The 26,209-nt window shown below is 36.8% G+C and overlaps 1 protein-coding gene across 1 annotated transcript in view; it reads left to right on the forward strand.

The window, feature by feature from the left end:
• Window positions 1-26,209, forward strand: part of SPRED1 (sprouty related EVH1 domain containing 1) — a 62,844-nt gene that overhangs the window by 23,237 nt on the left and 13,398 nt on the right. The window contains exons 2-4 of the mRNA XM_080931699.1: window positions 10,526-10,700; window positions 23,667-23,835; window positions 25,275-25,324. Coding sequence (XP_080787825.1) covers window positions 10,526-10,700; window positions 23,667-23,835; window positions 25,275-25,324 — 394 coding nt within the window. The remainder of the gene's footprint in view (window positions 1-10,525; window positions 10,701-23,666; window positions 23,836-25,274; window positions 25,325-26,209) is intronic.

Consider the following 26,209-nt stretch of genomic DNA (forward strand, 5'->3'; position numbering starts at 1 on the left):
AGTGATAAGTTTCTTGTTTACATGACTAGATTCTGGAATGTGCTAGGTTTGTATTGTTTTTATTGTTTTGAAGTTTTAGATATTTGAGCTGGACATGATGTCTCTAGTCTGTAATCTGAATATTCAGGAGGTTGAATCAAGTTGCTGTGTTTTGAAGTAGCCTGGCTATGTTCTAGGCCAGCCTGGGCTACCGTATCAGACCTGGTCTCAAAAACAAACCTATTGCCAGGTTCATACAAAAGGAAAGATGGCTAAAACTTGTATATTGCTACTATTATCAAGAATCACTACTGATTACCTTAAAGTAAACTGGAAAGTGGAAATGCAGCTGGTCTGCATTTAAGTAAACCGATATTTAAGAAAGCAGGAGCCTTCACATGAGCAAGAAGTCCAACTTTCCTAACCAGGTAGAAACCTTCCCAATCCCGAGCCCCCACTACTAGAAGGCAGCGGCTGGCGTGAAGCGCTGCATTCTACAGTCTAGCCTCTATCTAGCACTGAGATGTCACCCAGCTCAAAGCTGGTTTCTTCGATCATGCTAACATCTGTGATACTTACAGGTGTGTGGGCCACTGAGAAAATTCAAATGTTTATTTATAGCTACTAGTTCTTACAAAACAAAATTTAAAGTGATTTGGATTTACCAAAAGATTACCAGAATTTGAATTTTATAACTTTATTCATTATTGAATTATTATTGAAGAAATGAGTGTTCCACATTTATTGTGCCAGTTTACTATTGTGATTGTTAAATATAATCAGATTATATTTAGCATAGGATTCACTTCTGAATTTTAAAAAAGATTTTTTATTTATATGAGTGCTCTGTCTGCAGGTGATATCTTCATGTGAGAAGAGGGTATCAGATCTCATTATAGCTGGTTGTGAGCCACCAGGTGGTTGCTGGAAATTGAACTCAGGACTTACCCTCACTTCAGAATTTTAATCAAAACCATTGTCTCGACTTTAGTTACATTTTAAATTACCTGCCAAAATAAAATATTATGACTCCTATCACTTTTAATTTTAAAAGGAGTTATAATCTTTTTCTCAGGCTTCTGATTTACTTCCAGAGCTTCCATTAAATACATGGAATAATTCCTTCAGAATAAAGCATCTTAGAAATTTGATGGTAATTTATAAACATTATTCTCCTATGTTATTAAAATTAGTTATATTGTGAATACTTTGATTAAGAACTGTATGTTACTATCTTGGGAACTTGATACTATATTTTGTGTGTGTGTGTATGCACATACATATATAGAAAGACTAGAGATCACTATCCAGTGAGCAGTTTTTATATGATCTTTTTGAGACACAGTCTCCTACAGAACTTGGAACTCTGTAACTGAGCTAGATTGGTTAGCCACCAAGCCTCAGTGATACTGTTTCTGCTTCCCCAGTACTGGGATCACAGGTGCACATTACTGTGCCCACCCACTGCTGGGTTAGTTACTGGGTTGGTTACTGGTGATCCAGACTCCTTTCTTACATGGCAAGTATCTTACCAAGCAAGCTTTAATGTATCATTTTATTTTTAAAAATCCAATGAATTTGATTGCCCAATTGAAAACATACATGTCATGATTGTCACGGTCACTTAGGCTGTCTGTCATCTTTGGACGTTATTAGTACACGTGTCATCTTTCTGTTGCTGCTTGACTTTGTTGTTTTGGGCCTGTGGTGAGAGGAGCCATGGAACAAAGCTGCTCACCTTTTGGGAGGAAGAGTGTAGGACATGAGAGGGTTTCCACCATTTCCCAGCAGCACCCCAGCCTGGTGACCAAGTCCTGTAGAACATGGCCTTTAGGGTCCAGGCCAGAATACTATGCTGAATACTTATTCTGGGTTAGCAGCTTCTCGGCACCTACTGATTTCAGTCCTTACAGGTTTGTAGTCTTGGAGACGATCTGATTTCTGTAGTTTTTGTCTACCCTTTGTCTCTTATTCTCTATGAGTTGTGTTAAAAAGAATAGATCTAGAATTCTACCTTCTAGTTCTGTCTGTAAAGACCCTGCTGTATTCCCAAGTTTCAGTATTAAAATAGTATCAGAATTCAAATAGCATCTTCCTAGCTGCCTTTCTCTCTTTGCTTTCTTCTGGTTATTACAAACATTCTTGATTACATTTTTTTTTTTTTTTTGGTGTTGTTATTCTTAGGTTTTCATCATATTCCCCAGCATAGAAGCCTAGAATAATTTTATTTTTTAATATATAAGGCCATCTACTAATAAATTCCCAGGTTAAACTCATTTTTCTTGTTATTTGTAATCTTCCAGCTCATGCTTGGGTAGTGTATATGTATCCTATATCTTGTATCTTATTTGTAATTAAGTCTATGCCCGTGGTAACGCAGCATCCATTTATAGTTTAATCTGTTAGGTGCACCTGGACTAGTTTATATTTTTATATTTTCACTGTCTTCTGAGATAGTAAATGCATTCATTGTATTATAATAAAAATACAATAATATTTTTATTATAATATAATAAATAAAAATTAATATAATAAAATTCTAATAAAAATTTGCATCATTTTTATTATAACCAAGATTCTTTATTATTTGGTGGATTGTGGATGTTATTTATAAACATATTTTTTTCCCTTTGAGTTACCCTCCTTCCATGCTTACTGACATTTGGAGTTTCCTTCTCCCTTGTCTTTTTTTGTTTGTTTGTTTCTTGAAAATTTCATACCTTTATAGGGTTTGAGAGTTTTTAAGAGGAGTGCCTTTTTTTGTTTGTTTGTTTGTTTGCATGTATTATTTTGGCAATGAGAATAAATAATGTATTCTCCACTTTTTTCCCCTACCCCCAAAGTACTCTTAACCCTAAACCCTGGGACTCATAAATATGCTAGCAACCTGGAAAGTGTGAGAGTTAGCATTGCTGTGGAGAGCTTGTCTTGGATTACCTAAGTGCGCCCCGTCTAATCTCATTGGTTTCCAGCTGTGGAACTGTGAACAGAGAGAATTAATTTCAGGAAGTTCATGCAAAAGTAGTATTCCTAGCTTTGAGTGGAGAAGGGGCTGTAAGCTGAAGGAATGTCAGTGGTGTCTAGGAGCTGGGTCTCTCCTAAAGCCTCCTGAAAAGAAAACAGATTGCCAATCCCTTTGCTTTTGCTAAGTGAAACTGAACTTTCGAGTCACAGAAAGTGTTTGTGCACATTTGTGTTTTAAACTACTCAGCTTGTAAATTTTACATCAATGCCAGCAGTAGAAAACTGTGTGTGTGGTGCGTGTACATGTGCTCCCATAAATTTGGTGCTTAGTTTTTGTTACCTCTCTATTGTTTATAATGTCTTGTTATGTAGTAATATATAATAAAGTCAAATTTATCTCCTTTTAATGCTCTATAATTTTTTTATCTCCCCCTGAATTGGTTCTAGCATTAATGTTGACTTCTGTTTACCCTACTGCTTTTCCTTGCTGTTTTGTCTCCATGCTGGGTCAACCTAGGGTCTTGAGAATGGGGTGTATGTGGGCCAGAGGTCAGTGTCAGTTGTTTCCTTAATCACTCTCCACCTTGTGTTATGAGACAGGGTCTATTCCCTAGTCTGAAGCTCTGATGTAGCCAGCAAACCATAGGGATCCTCCCCAAAGCCAGGATTACAGGTGTGCTGCTGCACCAGGTTTTTCACCTGAGACATAAGTGCTTACATGGCAAGTACTCTGGACTCAGCTGTCTCCCATGGCTCTGTTACATGTTTGTGAAGACAGGATCTCATTATGTATAGGCTTTGAGATCACTATCATTATGCTCTGTTCTTTAGATTTGAGATTATGGAAATCACATGCCAGCTGTCGCAGTTTCTAAGTATGTACTCTGGCATGTTAATGATATTGTCAATTAGAGCTTTGAATGTTCATTCTAAAAAGGTAACTCAGCACCTATTCGTCCCTTAGATTAAAAAAAAAAATATTCTGCTTCTCTTTGAGGACTTGGAAGATGTCTGACTTGGTCAGATGTGTTTCCATTCTGTAAACAATTGGTGACAGACTTAGAAAAGTGATTATTGATTCTTAGCTATGGTTATAATCTTCACTCAAGGTTTTAAATGGACCTTGCCTCCTGGGTTTCTTCCACAAAACCATAGTAAACACAAAGCAAGATGTTTCTAGAATATGCATATTAAAATTAGCAGGCTAATTTAATCAAATCACTATATGAACATTTATTAGCCACCTGTGTAGGAGTAGACATATTGCTAAGCATGTCACACTATGTCTTCATTATTTCTTACGTGGTAATAGGCATTACCTTACTTGATAGGCCAAGGAAATAGAATAGGGAGAGGCTAAGGTTATCACTTTTAATTGGTAGGATTGCCTTAAAATTTAAAGTATTTTTTAATTGCAAAATACAGTTTTAAAAATTAGAATGTGAAAACAGTTAAAAAGTCAACAATTTGATTACTTTGGTCAAAGAAGAAGCCAGAAATACAAAAGACAACATCTTTAACAACTAGTACTGCTCCAACTGGATTGGCTGTGTGAAGAATACAAATCTGTATTTATCAACCTGCAGAAAACTCAACTTGAAATTCAGGATAATGCTAAGATACCCTGAATCTGATAGAAGAAAAATGGGAAATAAATAGTTGCCCAGGAAAAGGGAACCTCAGTTGCCCATAAAATTGGCTTGTGGACATGCTGTAGAGCATTTTCTTGAGGTAGAAGGACTTAGCTCACTGAGAGTGGTACCATTCCTGGGCAGATAGTCCTGGGTTGTATAAGAAGAAGCTTTCTTCCATGGTCTCTGCTTTATTCCTGCTTCTACATTCCTGTCTTGGATTTTGCCTTGACTTCCCTTGCTGACAGATTATAACCTATAAGCCAAATAAGCCCTTTCATTACCCAAGGTTGCTTTTGGTCAGTGTTTTATCAGAACAACACAAGCCATATTAGAACACACAGACATGATGTTTACAGATAAATGTATATAAACATTATTTGGTATTTTGGATTGAGAGTTACTACCTGGGAAATGTTTCTTTTACTTTTAAACTTACTAGTGTAAAAGAGTAATTTGGATTAAAAACTTTCTAATTGTACTCGGTCCTTAATTTTCTTATTTAAGTGAGAAGATAACTACTCTCAAGATTAGTACAGGTTCTGAGAAAGATCTCTGAAAAACAGATCAGTCTCCTCCCATGCTTACTGCATTTTACATTATTTTATCTCATTAATAAATAATTATCTTGCTCATAGTGTACAAGGCTTAGTTACTGACTCTTAAGCCAAATGATATGATACTTGCCTATAATCTCAGCACCCAGGATCTGAGGCAGGTGTCAAGTTTGAGGGAAACCTGGGCTACAATAGTGAGATCCTATCTCTTGCCTTCCCCCAAATAAAGGGGATCGAAGCCTCTACAGAAAAGAGAACATAGTTTTCTTACTTTGTTTATGTGAATGACATAAAAATAGAGCTCACCAGTGAATTGTATAGATGAATGAATTGTAGTATGCTGGTTTTCTCAGTGTTTGCCTTAACACTTTGAATGGTGTGTGCCTGAAATATGCCATAATGAATCCTGTAAAAATAATAATCAAAAAAGATTTGGTCATTGTAAGCATACATGGATGGGGCATGGACATCTAATTCTTTTACTGAACACACCTTATGGGATTCTAAGAGTTTTCAGTTTGAGGAAGAAGGGCAGTTAATTAGCTTTAGTGGTTGGAAAATGGAAGTTTTCCTCTTCTGTGTTATAGATCCTCAAGATTTTTTCCCTCAAGCTTTTCTATTCATTTCCTGTTGTTGTTGGAACAGATTAGCACAGCACCAGTATCTTTAAGGCAATAGAAATTGTTATATTGTTATTATTTGGGAGCCAGAAGTTTAAATAAACTGTTTAGTAAGTTCACATCAAGATGTGTGTCACTTGGCAAATTATAGAAGAGGATAGAGGCAGAGGAGAGAAAAATTGGGAAATTTTATTTTACAAATGTTAAGGACAGTAAGACAGCATAAACTACACACAGACAATTACAAATACTTAGCAACACCTGAGAGAAGACAAAACCCAACAAGACACTCTGTATTGTGTAGCTATGGATCTTAAATTGATTGAAAGCGTTGTGGTTAATACTATATGCTATCTCTAAAAGAAAAGGCATGCGTTTCTTTTCAAAAGTAAAGAGCTTTACATTACATTTATTAAAGAACTTGTCATTGCAGTGCAGGAATGTGTGCAGGGGGGGGGGGCGTTCTAAGCTGAAGAGATGACTCTAAGAGATTTTTTTTCAAAAGACCAGCTTCAGGGGAGCTGATTCCCTTTTCTGAGCCCTGTAGACACTGCCTTTGTGTGTGTGTGTGTGTGTGTGTGTGTGTGTGTGTGTGCGTGTGTGCACACATAATTTTTTTAAGTACAAAGAAACACAGTTTTGGAAATTTATAGTCCCTTCCAAGTTACACAAATGGGACATTAATGATTTCTGGTCTAAAGAACAAATTCTTAATAGATAATATTCAAGCCCTAGTTCTTTTCTAGTTTCCTAGTTAACTAAGCTTACAGCATTTTAAAAAAATATTGTATGTCTTTTGGTGAGGAAGTTCTTGCTGTGGCATGAGTGGAGGTCACAGGAAACCATGAGGAGTCTGTTTCCATCTTCTATTACGTGGGTTCTGGGGATGAAACTCAGTTCAGCTTGACCATTGAAACAGCTCTCTGACCCCAAGAAATGGTAGGTGATAGGCTCCAACTGAGTGGTATAAGAGCAACGTGCATTTTCTAAACAGTTGTGTCATCTCTTTGCCCCCTGTACCATCTTGAGTAAACCGTAATCTTACTAATCTTACTATACTTGTAGGGAAGCAAAATGAAACTAACGGCACCCAGCTACAGCTCTGTATGAGTCAGTCTTGTGCCACAGTACTTGGCTACTTCTTTTTCCAATTACTTAGTTAACAGAATAAACATCAGCTGATAATAACAAGATAAAAGTACAGAACTTTAGCATGAACGTTAAGCTTCTGTGCTAGTCATCTTCCCATTGCTGGGAAAGTACATGAGAAAAACAACTTTAAAGAATCTAAGGCTTAGAGTTTCAGAGATCTCAGTAGGTGATCACTTGGGTCAGGCACTTTGGGTCTGCTGTAGGGTAGATAATATGCCAGGGAACTCACCCCATCTAACAGCTGCTTAACCCTAGTGGGCAAGGAAGCAAAAAGGGGAAAGGAGCAAGGGCCTTAGTATGTTCTCTGAGGACTTGCTCCTACGACTTACTTCCTTCTGCTAGTCCCACTTTGACTAAGAATGACATCAGCTAAACAGTAACATGTAGCCTTTAGAGGGCAGTGTTCCTTTTCTGAAGGGTTTCAGGGAACATCTTGACAGAGAACTGGACTCTTAAGAGACAAACGTTTCCTGTTCCTTGATCTAGGACTTTATAGTCCCCAGAACTATGGGAAATAAACCTCTGTTCATTAGACATTGTTCCGCCCTGTGTGACACTATGGTAGCTAGTTCTGCTGTCTACGGTTGTTCAAATGAGCAGAGATATGATGTTTGGTGCCATAGTGATTTTAAATTAAAAACAAAAAAGAATGTAACTAGCCGTGACTTTGAGAAGTTCTGAGGACAAACTAAAGAGCTAAGTATTAAAGAGTATAAATGTTGTGGTTCCCTGTAAAGCCAGTCCCACCTGAGCTTCTGGGTAAAGATTTACATTGTCCCTGGCAATAGAAAATCATCACTGCTTGGCTTAGAAAAAAACAGAATGGCAACTTCAGTTTTAATTGTTTTCTTCTCATGTACTTAAATTCAGCCTTTACTCTGTGTGAAGCACTGTTTGCTTGTTACAGATGGGTACTGTTACTTCAAGATGAGGCATAGAACCTTTGGTATCTTTCCAAAGCTCTCAGAGCTCAGGATGTGGCCAAACCTACATCTAATTTAAGGACATTTAACTAGAATCCTCACTTTCTCCTCCTCCTCCTCCCTCCTCCCTCCTCCCTCCTCCCTCCTCCTCCCTCTTCTTGTGACAGGTTCTTATTATGTAGCCTTGGCTAGCATAGAACTTGCTATGTTAACTAGACTAGGCTAGCTTCTGTCTGCCTCTGCCTCCTGAGGACTTGTGTTAAAGGTGTGTGCAATCACAGTCAGGCAAATCCTTACTGCTAACCACAGTACAGGGCAGTATAATATTGTTTGTCAAAAGGACTTGTGTCCAGAATATATCAAGAACTTCTGAGAATAAAAAAAGCTGATACAATTTTTAAAATAGGTAAGCTAGGCATGGTAATACATACTATTAATCCCAGTACTCAGGAGGCAGAGACGGGGAATATCTTTGAGTTGGAGGCCAACTTGCTTTACATGACACATGCCTTCTGGGCTATCCAGGGCCATAGAATGAGACCCTATCTTTGAAAAAGAAAGAGGAGAGATGGAAAGACTTAAAAAGAAGATAAGCAAATGGCCAAATGAAATTATGCTAGCTCTCATTAATCTTCAACGAAACAATTAAAACAAGAATTGTTGGCAAATTGTACCATAATGTACACAATATAGTAAGATTTGAAATATTGAAAACACCAGACATTAATAGGGATGTGGAATATATGAAGCCATCATTTTTAATGAGGTGTATAGTTTCTACTACTTTGGAAAACACATTAACTTTGTATGTGGTTAACCATGCAGCTGCCTTGTTACCTGATAATTTCATTTCTTGGTAATTAAGAAAAATGAAAGCATTGCTAATAAAAGATTTGTATAGCTCCCTGTCAGCTACATAGTCAGTTCTAGGCTGGCCTGGGTTACCTCAGACCCTGTCAAAAATGGGATTAAAGAAAAGATAACCTGTATAAGAACTTGACCATAGCTTACAAACTGGAATGATCAAAGCTCCTCTTAGTGTAAGAAATCAATACTGATTCAACTAGGAGACTATTTAGTAAAATTTACAGAATGAACTTCTGATACAATAAAACAGCATAGCAAGTTTAATTTATATGTACACACACACACACACACACACACACACACACACACACCCACACACACACACATTTGTAAATACCCCTTGCTTCAATTTATATGAATTTTTAGCATGGGCCACACTATAAATTATAAATAAAAACAGAAAGAAGGCAAAAGGGAATTGATTCTCTGGTGTAGCAGAAATGGTATATCTTAATTTCCATGGTGCTTAATCATTTCGGGCTCTTACAACGAGATGAAGCATAGCTGGGTCATCAACAAACAGTTCTTTCTCACAATTTTGGAGGATTAAAACGTCAAGATTAAGCTGTTTGTTGAGGGTCCACTTTCAGGGCCATAGGTGACTTGACTTCTAAGTCTGTCATCACATGCAGGGGGGATGAGATAACTTTTTAGAATTTGTTTATTAAGGCTGCTTCATGACCCAAATACTCCACCTTTGGGTTTAGATGGCAATGTATTTTTGAGGGACACAAACACTGTAACAAGCTGCATATGTACACATCTCTAGACTTTGGTGGTACCTCTGTATTAAAAATGGACACATGTTACTGTGTATGAAGTTACCTCAGTAAGACATAATAAAGATATGTATAGGAGGGACTGAAGGGATTAAAGGGAAGGGAGAAAATATACTTTACTATTTTAAAAATTAAATAGTGAAAACAAACCGAAGCAAAGAGGAGCTTTTGGACCAGCATAGTGCCATACAGATAACAACCAGCAGCTTCAAGCATGCAGAGACACCTTTGGAGGCAGAGGCTCAGCTGATGGCTCCTGATTAACACAGTTAAATTGTGACCAGTATATCTTTCTAAGTCTGCATGACTCATTATGCAGACATAGAAAGGATTTGTTAATAACTAGTAAGAGTCTCAAAATTAAAGGTTTACATGTCAGCTGCATAGGACACTTAATGTATTAAGTGGGTTTTCTAGATTATGTAAACACTCATTGCTAATTCGGGGAGAACATTATGAAATGGAACTAGTCTCTTTTAAGAGGAGAATCTCACAAATGACAACATGAAAGGTTTCCACAGATATGTTTGATTAATGAATAAACAGGGGTTTTATTCATGGTATAGGCTCTCCATTGGCAGAAGAAATTTTTAAATGTGGGCTTCTAAGCCTAAGTATATTTATTTTAAAGTTTTGTTTGTGATATATTTCAGAACAGATGGGAACTTAGAATCAATTACTAAATATAACAATAATTGTCCTTGTTTTAATGTTGAAGCAAATGTATATGCATAGGCTAGGTGACAAATTTTCAGTGGGATCCATGACCACACGTGCAAGGTGGTCCAGATATTCTCTGTCTACCAGAATGAGTTGAAATTTGAGTTCTGTGGTCTTACTGTGGGCTGAACCTTCAAAATAAAGAATAACCTATAGTTTGTGAGTTTCCCCTTAAAGTTAGCCCCCCCCCATGTATTATATTATGAAGTAAGTAATATACACAGCAGTTACTACATAGTAATTAATGTTGTCTTTGGCTTGTCAAACAAGACCAACAGATTGGCTTTCTTGCTGTTTGTGGAAGAGCTGACTCCTGATCTTCGTCTGTTTCAGTAATAGTTATGCACGAGTGCGAGCTGTGGTGATGACCAGAGATGACTCAAGTGGTGGATGGCTACCACTTGGAGGGAGCGGACTGAGCATCGTCACTGTCTTCAGAGTCCCTCATCAGGAAGAGAATGGCTGTGCGGACTTTTATATCCGTGGAGAGAGACTCAGAGACAAAATGGTAAGGGTTAATATAGCTGTCACTGTAATTTTAGGATACTTTCTGAAGAAATGATTTATCTGTTTAAAATTCTAATTGGTATATTTATGACAGAATTGATTTTTACCTGTGACTGTTTCTTGGGAGTTGCTTTTATATTCATGTTAGAAGACAGCAATATCTGACTGTTTCTGACAGTAGTTGCATATATTGCATGGGATTGCCACTTTACTATTTAGTTTCACCTAGGAATGTTCACAGATAGCTCTCTATCTTCCTTTACCTTTTCCTTGTTCTGTAGGCCAAAGATCAGCAACTCCTAGTCTGAAGGGCAGATTCAGGCATGCCACCTGTTCTATTTGTTTTTTATTCAGACCAGGAGCTAATGATGTTTTGAGTGTGCATGGGTTATTTATTTCAAACATTTTCAATGAGTTGATGAAAGCTAGTCATGGTAGCTTATGCCTGTAACCTCAACTGTTAGGAATCTGAGGCAGGAGGATTATAACGAATTTGAGGTTAGCCTGGAATGCATAGTAGTTCTAGGCTACCCTGACCTAACCTACACAGTGAGACCCTATCTCATAAAACAAGGATTGGTAAAGTCAAAGAATCATAATTTTGTGACTCATAAAATTAGGTGAAATCACATTTTAGGGTCCATAACTACAGTTTTTAATTAGAAGAATGAATTTGTATTTATGTATATGGATGTTTTGCTTACATATTTGTCTGTTCCCTACACCAATATCTAGTGCTGTAGGAAGCCAGAATTCCTTTGGATTCCTTTGGAACTAGAGTTTCAGATGGTTATGAGATGCTATGTGGGCTCTGGCAACGAAACCCTGGGTCCTCTGGAAGAGCAGCTGTGTTTCTAAGCACTGTGCCATCTCTCTAGCCCCATGCAGATTGTTTTGAGTTTAGCCAAAGACATTCATTTATATTGTTACTGCTTTCATGCTATCAACACAAGACAGTAGCAGCAACAGATGCCTTAAGTGTATGGCCCTCAGCACAGAAGCTTTGCTAAGACTTTTGTGGGCCTCAGGTTCTCTTTCTTAGTTTCCCATGAATTTTTAAGCCAAATAAGATTATCTACTGGCCAATCTGATTCTTCACACAATTATTTTCCACCTTTGTTTATTTTTTTATACATAAGTATTTTAAGTGTCAGTCTAATGATTGATGCTAATTGTCATTTTTAATGTGTTCCCATTTTATCTGAGACCCCAACACTAAGTATCTGAAGTTGAGTAACATGAATGTTATTCCTGTATCGAGGAAGAGTATATTCATAGAAGCAGAATAGAAAGTATAAAATTCCTAAGTAACTAGAAATCCTTTAAACATTTTTGTAAACGAGTTCATAAGCCTATTTATTTATCCTCTGTTTTATCAGAAATATTTCAGATTTAAATACATTTTTGTGTATGAACATTTTGAATGCAACTGGGATTTGGATTTCATAATGTTTTTCACTGATGGATCATTTCAATAGCTCAGAAAGTTGCTAAACCAAACTTTGGCCAAATTTCTCCCGTGGTTAGAATTATCCTAAGTGATCTTGAAATACTCCTAAGTCCATTGTTTTGTGGACTTATAATTACTTCCTAGTGTTACAAATGGCACAGTGAATCACAGTTAACTAGAATATATTCAGTTTTGTGGAAAACTCCAGTTGAAATCAGAGGATAATGGAGTAAACTTACAAAGTTTCAAAGGTGGTTCTATACCCACACAGAATGGTGTCTGCATACTTAATGCCCTTTGAAGCCTGGAGACATTAAGTAGCCACCCTCCTGCTGCTCTAAGTAGTCTTAGAGGATAATGTTTCTCATTTGATAACCTGGTCTGTTGAAAAGTAAGTTGTAGATGTGTCTTGTGAAAGCTTTTGTAATAGATATTAAAAAAAAAAACTAGTCAAATATGAGATAAGGTTGGAGAAATGTTAGCTAGTAAAACCTTTTTAATGTTAATTATGGAACCCAAACAGTATAATTTGAAGTGAGGCTGGTTTGAGGTATCTCACGTTGATGGAGACAGTGAGTGTTCAGTATGTGCCTTTACCATACAATTACAGAAAGTGAACCTGAGATTCAAAAGAACAATCTTACTGTCACTGGGAGGAAGTGAGAGGGAATGAGGAGAGAGGGAAAGAGAGAGAATGCACATACATACGCACAGAACCTACTCCTGGGGCAGAGGACCATCCATAATGCTCAGTAGAAAGATAAGTTTCTCTGCTAGTAGTGCTAACCAGGAGTCAAAGCATGTATCGCACCACCTAGTCATTGGATGCAAGGGAATAAGCAAATCAAAGATAGGCCTCAAGGAGGCGTTTCCTCCAGTTGGAAGGTTGCTGTGCTTGTTCCAGAGATTAGCTGTATTAAAGCATTTCCAGTTACGGAGGCTTAGGGACAAAGGTATAGGCAATAATTCATGGGTACATAACTTGAAAATAGCAAAGCATGCAGTCTCAAGTCAAAGGAGACAGGGGCATTGAAGTAAAGAGATAATAGTCCTATAGTACTTCAAGGATGGCAGTGTCTTTCTGTGACTTGCTTTGCTGATTGGTTTTATCTTGGCACGCCCACTCCCCCATCTCTGTTTCTGGTTTTTGCTTTTTCAAGTTTTTTGGACTACAAATCTGGAAATCTTTAAAAGTTATTTCCAAAGTAATAATTGCTTTCTTTTAAAGATTTTCCTACTAGATAAACAGTGTATTTTACCAGTTTTCCATGTGGCAATTGATGTAATTGCTAGACAGTATCCTATACCTGTGTCTGAGCTCAGTCCCTTAGGTGGATTATAAAGGTGAAGCTCTTAGTCTTGAGGCTCCTGAATGAACTTGGAGGAAGAGGTGGACAAGGCCACTGCTGACTAAGACACATACTGGGTGAGACTAAAGGATGCTTACAAGACCCTTGAAGAAAGAAGTTTGTTGTTTGTTTGTTTCTGGATTTTCCCCATGGTGAGCCAAACATTGCTTTGACCAAAGACCTTTCCAACTTTTAATTTGTAATTACTTGTTATGCAGTGGCAAGAGGAAGATACAAAGATGCCCCTGAAACAGGGAATTGTTTAAGGTGCTTTGAAAGCAAAAATAGGCAAAGTTATAAAATAGCTATCAATGTAAATATTGATTGACAAATTATCTTTAATTTTGAAATGGAAAAAAGGAAAGACACATTTCCTTTGTAGGAAGTTGCCAAAGAGATCAAGGAGTAATTTTTAGAATTAATAAGTAATTAGATTGCGAATAAACAAAATTTATAAAAATAAAAGTTTCATTAAAATACTGTTTTAAAAACAACGGTATTTTAAAAGTCAGATTATTTTCTGGGATAAAGACAAAATAATTAACAATGCCAGTTACTTTGATTAAAATGACACTCAACCCCTTTCTGTATTAGGGAAATCTTTAAGTACCAGGGAAAGTGTCATTCTTCTATGGGTTGAACTTGGTAGAAGTCTCTAGAACAGGAATTTCCTCTGAGCTTTCCCATAACAATTGTGAATAATTTCACTGGCTTTTACTTGGGGTTCAGCCTTCTTGGCAGTCCTGTGTCAACTCCATGTAGGCGTGGCTATTTCTGTATGCTGCTCACATGCGAGAGACCCTCTGCTGATGACAGCCTCTCTTTCACATTTCAGCTCTGACCTTCATAGTTGCTCCCCAAAGCAGCCCTTCCACCTTTGGGCCTTTTCACTTTTCCTGAGGACACTAAGTTGTTTCGACTTTGTGGTCTTCTTTCCAACTGATCCCTTTCTGGATTAGGGCTGTTGCTTTCACCTGGGACTGTACAGTTTCTTGTCATTCTTTGCACTTATATTTCATGCCTATTTAATTACTTTGCTTCTAATTTTCACCTAAGCTCACTAAATTCCTCTGTATTTAGTATTTATTAATATTTATCAACGTTGCTTTCCTTTTAATTTTTTGGTCTTGTAAATTATTTCTCATCCATTCTGCAGTAGGAAATAATTTAAAAATTTACCTCACTGTAAAAGCAACTTCATACAGCATGCTCTTTTAATAACTATATATATTTTTAGAAGATTTTTTACTTTTGGCTTGTATTTGAATTACATTTCTTGCTTCCTTTTCTTCCCTCCAAACCCTCCCATGTACCTCTACCTACTAGCCTTCTAATTCATAACCTTATTCATCAGTTGCTATCATATATATATACATACATATGTATACATACACATCTATTTGTGCATACATACAAATTTCCAAATATAATCTGTTGAGTCAGTATAATGTTACTTCTTTAATTAAACATTTAGAGGTAAGTTCTCCTTTTCACCATGTAACTCATAATTTGTCAGTAGCTGCTTGTGCAAAACCTCAGTTCTCAAGGTATACACAGTCTAATGAAATATAAGTAGATATTAAAATAGGCAACATGCTAGGTAGTGTTGGAAGAAAGGGTGTAGGGAGGGATATTTTTGTAAGGAAGCTGGGTAGTGCTCTGAGTAGCCAGTGACAGCTTGACTGAAAAGATTGAGTAACATTTGTGTGAAAACAATCTATATTTTAGTTTGTATACTTGGGTTCCCATAGCTTGAGCATTCTTAAAGTATGGTACATTTATGCTATTAGTTTACTGTGGTTAAAATTAAAAGAGAGCTGGCACAAAGCCTGTCATTGGATGAGAAGGAAGGGTAGGCGGGAACAAAGTTTTAGAAAGAGAGGAGCGAGGAGGAAGAGAGGCAAGATAGAGGAAGAGGAAGATGACACGTTGCATGTCTCTGCATAGCTACAGGTTGTAATTGAATATTTTATAAGGGATGGATTTGTATAGGATGATTTGTTCAGATAAGAAAATTATATTATTTGGCTCTGAGTTTTTGGTGTGGACATTTTGTGGAGTGTAAAATTTACTGAGAAAATCTATGATAAAGCCATTGTTAAATTACAAGTTTCTGGAGTTTTTAATTCATCGAGCTGGCTGGAGTGTGTGTGGAGTTCATGGCTGCTGGCCCTCTGCCTCTGCTTAGAGAGCAGTGCTGGGGGAGAGACCACCGCTGAGATGAGTGTATGACCCACCAGTGCCAGGGGAGCAGTGTGGCAAGGTGTCATGCTGGGGCTGCTCATGGCTCCTTGGAGGGGTGCGCTGTGGTCAGAACTGGTCGGGAGAGGGGAGCCCAGGCAGGTGGCACGGAGTAGGACGCAACCGGGTCAGAGAAAGCCTGCAAAGCTTGGAGCGGGGTTGGGAGGTATTATATTTTTAAGTATTTACCGCAACAGTATACTGTTTAGTAAGTGGGATCTAAATATTTGTTAACCTAGTCATTTACCTAGGGATTCACTCTGATCGCCACTTGTTTGTGTCCTTCACCTTTGTCACCTTCCTCTGTCTCTTTATGTTGCTGCAGCCTTCATAATTTTGTTCTCTTGTTTTCAGCATCTGTATTGTTTACCATTTTAAACTTTCTAAAGCTTGGAGCTAATAATTCTTCAGATTAATTTAAAAAATTCAGTCACAAAAGAACAGACATAATATGCAGTCACTGATAGTGGGATGCTAACCCCAGAGGCTTGGACTGCCCCAGAAACAACTCACAGACTGTGTGAAGTTCAAGAAAAAAAGAAAAGAAAAGAAAACAAACCAAAAAAAAAAAAAAAAAAAAAAACAAAAACAAAAAAAAAAAAACATCGTGCTCAATCCTTACACACCAAGAACACATTGACAAATTCTGGGTTACACCCTGTTTTACATGTACTTTTTGCTCATTGTAAATAGTAAGACCTTAATGCAGAGTATCAAACCTTAAAAAAAAAGAAAAAGAAAAAAAAGCCAAGCACTGACACAATTGTATTTGTATACATTTATGCAAAAATGTTTAAAAATTTTTTCTTTTATCTTTGTTTTTTAAAATAAAGTTTAAAAAAAAGAGGAAAAAAAGAAAAAAAATCAGTAGAAAGGAGACTGTAAACAGATGTTCATATGTTTTCAAGAATTGGTAGAGAGCAGATCTCCATTCTGTTGCTGCAAACCAAAATAGGATTGGGTGAGACAGAGTAAGAGTACGTTGGGAATGTCAGTTCTGCTGTGAATAATTGGAATTGGGTCAAATGCCAGCAGTGTTCAAGCAGACCACACTTACCTGTGCATTTCAGGGTCTAGCCACAGATACAGAAAGGAATTATGCTTTTAGTATCTTTCTGGATACTCCTAAATAAGTTTTGTGACTTTGTTTCAGCAGTAGTTTATAGCAGTTAATTCTTTAACACAGCTGACACTATTTTTGAAGAGAAAAAGCCCTGCCCGTTACCATTACTGTTTGCTGTCGTTTGCAGCCCTGTGGTACCTGGTTCTTTAAAGTTAGGATTGGGAGTTACCAGTTACCCTCCTCCTGGTCCTTGCTTTTCTTTCAGACAGCTCCATCTGTCCTACTCTGACCTTTCATAAGCCCCCACTTGTGTGTTTTAAATAATGGCCATCACTCTGTTCATTAGAACATTTAGAATCATCACTAAATGAATTCTTCTATATTGCACTGATTAATACTGATGGTGTGTTACGTCATCAATTATGTTGAGGTCATCTTTCTCCTTAGTGCCTGATGCTGGTGTTTCGTACAAGGTCTCCTGATTTGTTCTCTTCTCTAATGTTCTGTTCACCTTTGGACTGAAGGTTGTTTCTCCTTTTACTTTTCATGGTGCTGGGGATTGAAGTCAAGATTTATTAGGCAAAAATTTTACCACGGAGCTACACTTCTTATCCAGGCTGTTAAATGTTTATAAGCCTTCCTAACTGCTGAATTAAAGTCTAATCTCCAACTGAAATTATTGGTGTTAGCTTTCTCCAATACTTTTATTAGACGTTACATAATAACCTGGCCATCTACACTTTTAGTTGGCTGGTTAATTAATGTCCTTTCTGTCTACAGTTAGACCCTTTCTGTGTGCCGGGTTTCTTGCTCAGGCTGTCATACTACATTATTGATGGTAGTATGACAAAATGTATGTCTTTGTAGTTCAGAGTCAGAGATCAAGGCTATTGGCTGCTTATGTTTTAGATGAGGGCACCTCTTAGATGGCAGACTGTTCACCAAACCCCTCTGGTCTAGAGAGAAGAGGGCTGGTATCTCTTTCATTACAAGGGCACTTGCTCCATAATAATTTAGGCTTTGTCTGTTGACCTCATTTGACATTTGACACTTTTTCCTAAGGCCCTGTCTTCAAAGAAAGCCTCATTGGAGGTGGGGCTGTAGCATAGGAATTTGCAGAGATTAGTTCAGGTTCTTGTCACTTCCTGCTTAACTCTTGGTAGATTTTTAGGCAAGCATACTTTTATGTTATTTTAACTGCATAAAGAGAAGTTCGATCTTGCTGGCAGTAGTTGTCCTCATTAGCTATTACTTTGCTGTCGAGTGTGTTTTTCCTCATTCTTTGTGACATGTAAATAGTTTGTCTTTAAGCCATGGATATTACCATCTTCTTTCTTTAAAAAAAAAAAAAAAAAAAAACGAAAAACAAAAAACATTTCTGGAGTCTTTTAAAGATCTTCTTGCAATTTTTTTTCCCCCTTTAGGCACTAAGTAGAACTTTCTGAATAATATTTGGCACTACTGATGATTAAAGGCTCTTTTTTTTTCTTTGTGAATTTATAGACTTTCTGGTGTTGTATACATAGAACTATGATATTGAATTTTACCTGAAGATAACCTTTATTGAAGTTCGATTTAGAATGTATTCCATAGATATTCAATTAAATTGAAGTAAATATAGATTATTAGTGTTATAAAATAATGTGAAGATTTGTTATAAAATAATGTTGTAGGTCTTTTGTATATCTTCTTCCTAGTTTTCCCAGTGATGATACCATTTTCTAAGACTATATTATCATATTATTCTAGAATATTCATACAATCACCCAAAGATTTGTTTCATCCTTAGTCATTCATTTTATTATTGTATTTAGAGCTACAAAGTTTAATCATGTACATTAACATTCACAAAGTAGTTCAGTGCATCCTCCCTATCGATATTTATAACTATATACATCCCTCTTAGCCTGACAAGCACTAATCTGTTCTCTGGATCATTTCTATGATTTCTGTCATTTCCAAAATGCTGTAAAAGTGGAATTGTAAGTATTCAGTCTTTCAGGATTGTCTGTTATTCATTCAGAATAACTTGTCTTAAGAGTTTGTCCTTTTTTTTTTTTTTTTTGGTATTTTGTCATTTGTAAGTAATAGTTTTGTTTTGCTCATGTTTGTTTTCCTTAATCATTAACTTGTAAAGGTTGGACTTCCGGGTCATTTCTAGATTGGGCCATTTTATAGATAAGGCTGCCATAAACATTTGTGTACATTTTACTGTAGATTTATGTCTTTTTGAACATAGTGTTACTTTTTCTAGGATAAATAATCAAAACTTAATTTGCCAGATTATGTGATGTTTATTTGTTTAATGGTATAAGAAATTGCCAAATGTATGTTGAAAGTGGTCTTACTGTATTAAATTTGCTCATTGGATACCTAAATGTTCCCAGCATTCTTGTTAGCATTTTATGGACTCACTTCTTAATTTTGGTAGTTAAATACCTAGTAAAAAGTCCTTGTAGGGTTAATATGCATTTCTGTATTAGCTGATAGTATCCTTTCTTGGTGCCATCTGCTCTTTTACCCATTTCCTTACTAGACTGCTTTTTTCTGTTGAGCCTTCAATGCTGATCCTTTATTCCAGATGCTAGTTCTTTCTGGGAATGTGGTACTCTGTACATACATTCTCCCACCCTGTAGCTTATCAGATTTTTAATTTAACAGACTCTTGTGGAGCTTTAAATTTTGATAAAGTTAAATTTATCTTTTTTTTCTTTTACTAGATTGCAGTTATAATGTCAAATCTATGAACTCTAACTGTATCCTGAGTCTATATCTTGTAATTTGTTCTACAGGGGTGATAGTTTTGTAGTTTATATTTAACTCATGGCCTTATTTTAGACTAATTTTTAGTTAATGTGATACTGAAATCAAGATTCTCTGTTTGAGGATAGGATGTTAAAACTGTGGTGGTTTGTTTTTCTCTGCAGCATTTCTTGAAAAGGTTTTTCTTCCACCATGCGTCTCCCTTTTGTCTTCTCTGAGCTGAGTTCCCTGTGACTTTGTAGGCTCTCATCCTCCTGCTGTGCTGGCTGTGCAGATGCTGTACCCCATGCTACTGTCTTCTCTGCTCAGGACTGTTGTAGGTCCCACAGCCTTCTGTGTAAATTCTAAATACTGATCTTTCCTATCTCTAAGAAGCCTTATTGGGACCCTCACAGGAATTGTTCATGATGAAGCATCGAAAAACCTGTTTAGAGCTCTAAATTCTTAAAATGAAGAAAAGTATATTTGTTTTGTACATTTGACATTAAGTTCTTTTCTGATTTTCTTATCTGTCAAAACTTTTATGTTACTACCTCATTTTAGAAATTCTGCCTTGGTTGCCCCACATAGGCTTCACACCACTACTCCACCCTCTCACTCCTGTTCTCCCGGACCCGAGGCCTGTGTGTGTGCATGCACGTGTGTGCTCTGCCCTACACTCTTGGATGTAGTTGTCTCCTTTTTGTTCTTAGGCTTGTTTGATTTTCATGCTAATTTTCATCATTCATTAGGCATTTAGAAGTAGTTGCACATTTCACTAAAGAATTAGGTTATTTTCTCGAGACTGTAGTCTATGATTCTCTGTCAAGATATATTTTATGTTGTCAGTAAATTCATTTAAATGTTGTACGTCTTAAAGACCATCTTTCCTGCATTTTGTTTGCATGTGTGGGTGGCAGATGAAACTTTAATGGTCTTGTCCAAATCGACCTCACCTTTCCTATTTTGAATCTATTTTCTAGTTCTCCACTTACTTTCTCCATCTTGTATGATTCAAGGACTACAGACCTAACAAGTTACTGTATCAAATTTATTTTCCACCATCTATCTTCATGCTTTGGAAGTATAAATGTTTTATTTCTTTGTGTTCTGTTTTTCCGTAACTCAGTGTTATTTTGGACACTTTACTAAAAGTATTCATGCTCATTAACTTTTTGTTATGAATATACCTGAGTTGATTTGGAGTCACTGAGGAAACACTCTGGACCTCTAAGGGTGATTCCACAGAGATTTAATTAAGGAGGAGGAAAAATAAACTCAGAATATGGACCACACCATCCTGTGGACTAGGGACCTAGGCTGAAAACAGAAGGACCAAGTAGATGCCATATTCACCTTCATGTCCTTGCTGACTGTGGATTCAGTGTGTGTGACCAGTTGCCTCATGCCACTGTGTTGTTTTCCTGCCATGATGTGCCTTCCTCCTCAGACTGAGTCAAAAACAACCCGTTTTTTTTCTGTTACCTTTCTTGGGCATTTTGAGAAAATTAGCTAATATACCACCTTTCCTCACTTTCTTTTAATTTTTAACTCTGCTTAATAGCACAGAGACCTTGTTTTTTTCTCTTTAATAATTGAATTTTAATAAGTTAATGGTAGTAGAATATTTTTCATTCCAGAATTTAACAGTTTTTATAATTAGCATGTATTTAATCTTAACAGAATAGGAATAATACATTCTTTTCTTCCCAACACAAGTATACCTATTAAAAATCAAGATTCAAAAAAATAGTGATGACTTTTTAATTTGTTCTTTGCCAACCAGCCAAATCTTAAATGGATCAGTGACACATCATTTAGGGGTTATTCTTGAAAAAGAATAAGAGTAGCTCCCATATTAAAGACTTAATATAATATGTGATCCTAGAATCTTACTGGGAATTTAAAGATGTTACCTGACATAATCAGAATATGGGACTGAGATAAAACGACATAATTAGAGTTAAAACTGAGATAAAATGTTGTCTTCATGTTAAATTTAATTGCTGTGTCACATTCAATGAACAGCATTGCCTCAAGAAATGCTCCAAAGTATTCAAGAACACCGGGACATCAGTGCACCCTCCTTAGTTCATTTCAGAATGAATCAGCAAGAGCGTTTGGAGAGCATGTGAAAGTGGAGGTAGACTACTTGCATAGCATGTGAGGCCATAAATGCGATTCCCAACACTACAAAAATAGACAGAATAAAACAAAAGTTGTATACTTTAGAATGTAATAGAGAAAATGTTAAAAATAAAGTAAAAGGGAGAAAGGAATTTTACCTATTTTTACTTCCATGAAACCATTTTTTAAAAAATGAAGAAACAAAGCTGTATTGTCCCAAAATTACATGAAGCTATTATTTATTATAGGATCTATTTAATACTATTATTGTAGTTTGTTTTACATATTTTTTTATTTTTTATTGAATATTCTCTGTATTTACATTTCAAATGTTATCCCCCCCACTCCCTCCTCCTCCTCTTGCCTCCATGAATGAGCTCCCTCTGCCAACCACCCTCTCCCTCCTCGGTGCCTTGGCATTCTCTTACTCTTGGAAAATGAGCCTCTCCTCCCATTGATGCCAGACTATACTATCCTTTGCTACATATGCAGTTGGAGTCATGGGTCTCTCTATGTGTGCTCAATGGTTGGTGTTTTAGTCCCTGGGAGTTCTGGGGTAGGGGGTGGGGTTGGTTGGTTGATAATGTTGTTCTTCCCTATGGGATTGCAAACCCTTTCAGCTCCTTCAGTTCTTTCTCTAGCTCTTTCATTGGGGTTCCCATGTTCAGTCCAATGGTTAGCTGCAAACATCCTCAACTGTATCGGTAAGCCTCCGGCAAAGCCTCTGAGGCTCTGAGGAGGCACATAATCAGTAAGCACTTCTTGGCATCAGCAATAGTGTGTGGGTTTGGTGATTGCATATGGATGGACCCCCTGGTGAGGCAGTCTCTGGATGATCTTTTCTTTGATCTCTGCTTCTCTGTTTGTCCCTTTATTTCCTCCCTTGAGTATTCTTTTCCCCTTTCTAAGAAGGACTGAGGCATCCACATTCTGGCCTTATTTTTGAGCTTCATAAGGTTTGTAAGTTGTTTCTTGGTTATTCAGAGCTTTTTGGGCTGGTATCCACTTATCAGTGAGTGCATACTATGAGTGTTCTTTTGTGACTGGGTTACCTCACTCAAGATGATAGCTTCTAGTTCCATTTATTTGCCTAGGAATTTTGTGAAGTCACTGTGTAAATGTACCACAATTTTATATTATATGTTATGTGTTGGAGTGTCTTTGGGTATCTGCCCAGGAGTGCTATAACTGGGTCTTCAGGTAGTACTTTGTCCAATTTTCTGAGGAAACCCCAGACTGATTTCCAACTGGTTGTACCAGCTTGCAATCTCACCAACAATGGAAGAATGTTTTTTTTTCTCCACATTCTCATCAGCATCTACTGTCACCTGAGTTTTTGATATTATTGTATTTTTAAAATGAGTATTTTCAAAATGAGGAACCAGAGCTTTGACAAGTTATGTAGCCAAAGCCAGGCACTTAGGAGGCAGAGTAAGAGCTTGAGGTCAGCCTGGTTTACCTAGGAAGTTTCAGGCCAGTCAGAGCTTCTTAGTGAGACCTCGTCTCTAAGGAGAGAGAGTTAGAACCAGCTACAATCGTGGCAAGTAAGTAATCTGCTCCTGTAATGGAGCTCTTAAGAAATTTAGAGAAGGAATGTCTGGAAGATAAAATTAATAGTGAAGTACTTGTGTAGCATGCAAAAGGCCCCTTGGTTAGATCGCCAGAACCACAAGGAAAAAAGGTGGGGGGTAATTTTTGAATTTTGTTAATACCACTTCTCTTGTGTCTGTTCCCCATATTCATTCTCTCAAAAAATTTAAGTATATTCTTTTGCACTGTTTATTCTTTTAAATTAGAGTATAAATCTACATTGTTTGCATCCTGCGTGTTCTTTTTGATCCCTTCTTAGTCTTTATCAAGTTGACTTGATGAAGATTATAATCAAGGCCTCAATTTACTTGAAACCGTTCATTATATTTATAGTCCTCAATGTTTATTAAGAGCTATATTAGATGCAGTTTATATTTTCATTAACTTTGGCACCTGATTTTGCAGGTGGTTTTGGAATGTATGCTTAAGAAAGACCTCATCTACAATAAGGTTACTCCCACATTTCACCACTGGAAAATCGACGACAAGAAGTTCGGCCTTACCTTTCAGAGTCCTGCTGATGCCAGGGCTTTTGATCGAGGCATTCGAAGAGCTATAGAGGATATTTCTCAAGGTAGGTTTTATTATTATTATCTAAATATCTATATATTATATAGAAATAGTAGATATTCTCTTCTTGAACTTTGACCTAAAGTAGTTGCTGTTATTTGAAAAGGTGCTTAATAATAGAAAAAAAATGTTCTAAGAATAACAGTCTATGATAAGACTCAGAGTAGTCAAACATGCCTGTTAGCCTAGTGCTTACTGACTGAGGCGGGGGGGGGGGGGATTGAGAGTGCTAGATCTTTTGGGGTTGGGATATTTAGAGAGTCTGTATCTAAAAAGGCAAGCAAACAGGAGTGCAAGGTGTTATTTTCAGAAGATTTGGAGGAATATAAACTACTTACGAGGAAACCAGATATGAGCATGAAAATGCTTAATGCTAAGTATGTTTTGATACTGTATAAAGCTGGTTGATTTTGGCATATTTTTTAAAGCTCTGAGCTGATTATATTTTTAGGTAAGTTTTATAAAACAAGTATTTTAAAGAGAAAATTATTATTTGTAGCTTTTAAAATGAAAGTGTTATACTTCCAAATTGAGGTTGATATTTAAGCCCATATTTATGCCCTTGTAAAAGAACACTTATTTTTCCTAAATGAAGTAAAATGGGTACACAGTGCTGAGCCAGTTTTACGTTTAAGGAGGAATTGCACATATGCCTTATCAGAACAGTACTGCAGTATTCCCTCTGTCTTGTTAAGCATCGAATATCATTATCAACAGTGTTCTCTTTGGGTTGGGATAGGGGGCTTGCAGAGGAGAAACCAAGAAGGGGAAAATATTTGAAATGTAAGCAAATAACAAACAAACAAAATGAGTGTTCTCGTTGAACGGACTCACTAAATTTCTGTCACTTAGTTTTTTATTTCAAAGAATAAACAACTTTTTACAAAGGTCACTTTCCTTATCTGATGTCTGCTTCATACTAGCCACGACTAGAGCATAAATGCAGAATATTCTGCTACTATACATCATTTTGCATTCATTTATTATAACTAATGACATTCTTTAACACCATACAGGCTTATGCAGACATGTGTATGCACAAGTCAGTCAGTCTTGAGTGCCCATAGTAAATTAAGACTGACTTCTTTTTTAACTTGAGCAGCTGAAATTCTGATTCTGAACATGTGTTTCCTGGGTCAGACAACTTAAAAAAATTGAATTTGTCACATTTTGACATCTGGTTTTAAACAACCAGAGAAATACAGCACAACTAGTCTGCTTAGCCATGAAAGAAAGTAAGTGGAAAATTGCCAAGAGAAGATGGAGATGGTCACTTTTTATTCTAACAGAGGAAATGCAAGTGTCTGCTATTTGAATCTGTTGCCAGGCAATGCAGAAGTAAGTTTCTGATCTTTATAATGACACAGTCAACCATTAATACTAAAATATAAGGCAAAAAATATACAAATGCTATGCTTAATTAACTTTGACCTCTTTTTTTAGGGTGCCCAGCGTCAAAAACTGAAGCTGAAGGAGGAGATGATGATTTACAAGTAAGTTGTTTGGCTAAAGGAGTTTTAAAACATCAGTATCTGTAGAAAATCTTTAGAATTCATAAGTGAACAACTCACAAATTTCAGAGATCCTGTATTTACCTTGGTCTTCCAGATAAATGGAATAGCATTACAGAAAAGTTTGTTTTTATTAGGAGTTTGCTCATAAATTGTAGAGGTTGCAAGTCTGAAATTTTTAAAGTAGGCGGGTTGGCATGCTGGAAGCTGGATGAATCCAGTGAACTGGATTCCCAGATCCCTCCGGACATCATCTATGTTGACGAGGCCTCCCACACTGAAGGAAATCTCCTTACCTACATATTGATTACATACAGTCATGTCCAAAGCATACCATAACCTGTGACAAAGTTTAGATCAGTGTTTAACCCACTACAGGCCATATATGATTTGGAAATCTGCCAAAATTAACAATACACACCTGTTCATCACGTTCCAGTTAAGAAAGTTTACAGAAACAGGAATTGTTAATTGTCATTAGCATATTGTCAGGAAGATAGATGGCAGTCATATACCTCCATACCAAAAAGTCCACAGCCCTGGCTTATAAGACAGAAGAACATTCCATTGAAAAATTGATTTGGCTTCATGGTATGTTTATGTTTGTGCATCTTTACTTTTGTACATCTCTGTTGTCCACAAATTTCTGACTCAGTTTATGACACAGAAGCTCTTTTAAGCTGCTTGCGTTTTGGAGATGTCTTATGTGAAGTTAACCCTTCTTCAAAACAAGAAGGAGTCCTTGTTTGTATTTTGTGTGTGTGGGTTTTGCCTGCATGTGTCTGCACCGTATGTACACAGTGCCCGAGAAGGCCAGAAGAGAAAATCATAATCATGAGCCTCCATGTAGGTGCTTGGAATAGATAC

Source organism: Micromys minutus (assembly GCF_963924665.1).
Source record: "Micromys minutus genome assembly, chromosome: 17".
Classification (NCBI taxonomy): Eukaryota; Metazoa; Chordata; class Mammalia; order Rodentia; family Muridae; genus Micromys; species Micromys minutus.